Source organism: Nannospalax galili, unplaced genomic scaffold (genome assembly GCF_000622305.1).
Source record: "Nannospalax galili isolate Female #2095 unplaced genomic scaffold, S.galili_v1.0 scaffold423, whole genome shotgun sequence".
NCBI lineage: Eukaryota > Metazoa > Chordata > Mammalia > Rodentia > Spalacidae > Nannospalax > Nannospalax galili.
In genome coordinates, this window is record NW_008350949.1 from 861693 (window position 1) to 864983 (window position 3291).

The 3291-nt window shown below is 36.9% G+C and overlaps 1 protein-coding gene across 1 annotated transcript in view; it reads right to left on the reverse strand.

Annotated features, from left to right (window-relative positions):
* The window catches only part of Cpb1 (carboxypeptidase B1), a 29445-nt gene extending 28923 nt beyond the window's left edge, over positions 1-522 (reverse strand). Inside the window, exons 1-2 of the mRNA XM_008848048.1 lie at positions 458-522; positions 263-338 (exon numbers count right to left, since the gene is read on the reverse strand). Of these exons, the coding sequence (XP_008846270.1) occupies positions 263-338; positions 458-522 (141 nt within the window). The remainder of the gene's footprint in view (positions 1-262; positions 339-457) is intronic.
* Positions 523-3291: the final 2769 nt, after the last annotated feature.

Consider the following 3291-nt stretch of genomic DNA (forward strand, 5'->3'; position numbering starts at 1 on the left):
CAGAGCCAACTCATCTAGTTGTCACACTGTCAGCTCTTTTAAAAGGTTGCATGGATTTATAACACTGCAGGGCTTGTGGCAATCTAATTTAAGCAGGACAATAAGGCACTGTGGCATTAAATGCTTTCCAAGTTTTTATTTTGAAAGCTTCCAAAAATACTACAGGTACTATTTCATGTCATTCCTCTTTTGATAGACTCTGAGTACAATCGGGTTTTAAAGTTGATGCAAAGCAAGCCTAAAACATAGAATTGTTACTTACCTCCTTGGCATTGGCCAACTCATGAATTAAGTTGATCTGATCTTCATGTTCCACATGGACACGGAAAACCTGATCTCTAAGTGGTAAAATGAATGAATATATATTTAAATTTCAATAATGTGTCCAAATTCATTAAATTGGAGCTTTCGCCAAAGGCTAGCAAAACCCAGTTTGTAAAAGGAATTGCATACTTACCCATCAAAGTTTTCACCAGAAGGGTGAGCAAGGACCACACTCACCAGAGCCAGTAACAGCAGCATTGTGCCTGACCAGGTCTGTTGGGTGACCTGGCATCCCACCTGCTTTTATAAGCCAGAGTGTTCCTTTCTTCTCTTACAAAAAGGCACTATCAGATCTTGATTAATAATTTTCCTGGCACTGACACCTTGGTAGCTATGTGCAGTCTGAGTCGTTATCTTTCTTTCTTAACACCTGTGGAAATGGCAAATAATCTCACGTTCAATTGATTTAATTTGCACCTTAAACCTTGAATAGTCTGGAGGAAAATAAGTTTTAAATAAAGTCTATGTTGTAGTCTTTTCACTTTCATTCTGAACTGAGAGTAACATAGACTAAGTTGTCTAGGTTTAAGTGCAATGTTTAATGAGTTTTGGCAAGAGTATATTCCCGTGTAGTTAACATCTCAAAGTAAGCAGGGGGCACCTCTCTGCCCAGGAAGCACTGCTGAGCGCCTGTTCATTTATCTCTATACTTCCTTCAAGCAAACACTGCAGTTTCTAGCTTTCTATGAAATTCACCCATTGAAACTTCAAGTAAATGAGATTGCATTTACTATATACATTCTTTGAATATAACTCATTTCATGCTTTTGAGATCAGTAATTTTTTGTTTATATTGCTTTATTCCTATTTGCAAGTACTACTTCATTGTATGAGTGTACCCATAAAATGGGTACCAGCTGTTTTCCAGTTGGCAAATATTTATATTGCTTGGAGTTTTGTGTTTTTATAAATAAAGCATCAATAAATATTTTTGCACAAGGCTTTTTGTCGGCGTATACTTTTTATTTGGGTAGCATGTAAAGATCTGAGTGGAACTGATAAACAATAATTTAGATGGAGGTTTAGCATTCGGACACTCTACCAAACATTTCCAATCGTGTTTGCATGATTTTAAGCTTTGGCCAGTTAATCTAAATTCTCTACAACATTTGTAATCTTTCATTTTGGTAATTGTAGTAGGTGTGAAGTGGCTTATAAATGATTTCAGTGTGCATTCTCCCAATGCTTAAAAACGTTTAATACATTTTCATGTGTTTATTGACCTCTGTAAGTCTTCTTTTGTGAAGAAGAATCTACTAAACTGTCATCTTTTAAAAGAAATTCGTTGCTTTTTTCTTCACTTTTTATAGCACTTCCTTTATTTATTATTTTCATATTTTTTATGTGCATGTAAGTGCCTCTGTGCTGTGCAGTGCCTGCGGAGGTCAGAAGAGAGCTTCAGATTCCCTGGGCTTATGCATGGTTGTTAGCTGCCATGTGGGTCCTGGGGATCAAACCTGTGTCCTCTGAAGTGCAGCCAGTGTTCTTAACTAGCTGAGCCACCTCTCTAGCCTCTGTAGTACTTCTTTATAATTTGAATATTTGTTCTTTTAACAAATTGTGTGTGTGTGTGTGTGTGTGTGTGTTGGCATGTGTACGCCACAGTGCACGCGTAGAGGACAGAGGACAATTTTCATGAGTCTCTTCTCCCTTTCCACTGTGGTTTCTGGGGATCAGGCTGAGGTCATTACACTTGCATAAGGAGCAAGTGCTTTTACCTGCTGGCCCATCTTGTTGGCCCTGAATACTGTTTTTGTTAGAAATCTATATTGTAAATATTTCTTTCTATGTACATAGTTTGCGTTTTCATTTTCTGAATGTTGTCTCTGATGAGTATGAATTTTAAGTTTTCTTACAATTTCATTTCGTGCCTGCCCTTTTGTTTTCATAATTAGTACCTGAATTTTTTTTTCCCCAAGATAAGCTATTGCCCATCTCAGGGTTTCAAACACATTCATCTGTTTTCTGATAGAAACTTTATAGTTTTTGGTTTTTATGTATGGTATAATAAACTAATATTTAAAAAATATGGATATCCAGTAGATCCAGTTTCTTTTCTCATTGAATTACAATTGAGGTTTTTTTTTTTCAAAATTTCTTCAGCATTCAACTGTGAAGCCATTTCTGGACTTTCTGTTTTGCTCCATTTACCTACTGGTCTAATTTTAGACACTACACAGTGTCTTGATTACTACTTTTTAAGTGTGCCTTAAAACCAGACAATATATGAATCCAGCATGTTTGTTCTTTTCTAACATTGCTTTAGTTGTCCAAAGTAGTTTATATTTACATATATATATATTAGTATCAGTTTGTCTATCTTCAGAAAAACCTTACTTTCACTGGGACGTACATAAGGTTTACAGACCAATTTGGAGAGAAATTATATCTACAATATTGAGTCTTTCATCTCATAAGCACAACATTTACCAACATTAGTTGAAAGTTTATCAAAACTTGAGTCTGAGATATTTTTTCTATCTAAAAGATAGCAAGTTGCCCAGCTTAGTCTCAAAAATGTTGGCAGGAGACAGGAAACTCAAGTCAGAAGCAAAGGACTTATTACTCATGACACAGCTGATTACCCGTGACACAGCAAGCAGCACAATCTTTGCGTCGCTATCAATTCTATTACTTTCTAGTCCCTTGGGGAATGATGTGCAGGTGGGCCCAAGTGAATACTGTGCGCATTAGATTGTATAACACCCCAGGAACACTGAGTTTAAAAAACTGTCTCATGAGGAAGATGCTAGAAAATTTGAACAAGCTTGTGCAAAAGGAGATACAGTTTTCTCATCCTGGATAGCAAAAAGCCCTTTTCTTTTAGCTGGAGGGAGGGCAAGGAAGGTAAGCAATGTCTCCATCTCCTGCTGTGCAAATGCCCTTAAATAGACAATTCGGAATAAAGCTGTCCCCCGAAATGCAGTCACAGTCAGACATACAGCGAATTGGCTCTCAGCAATACCT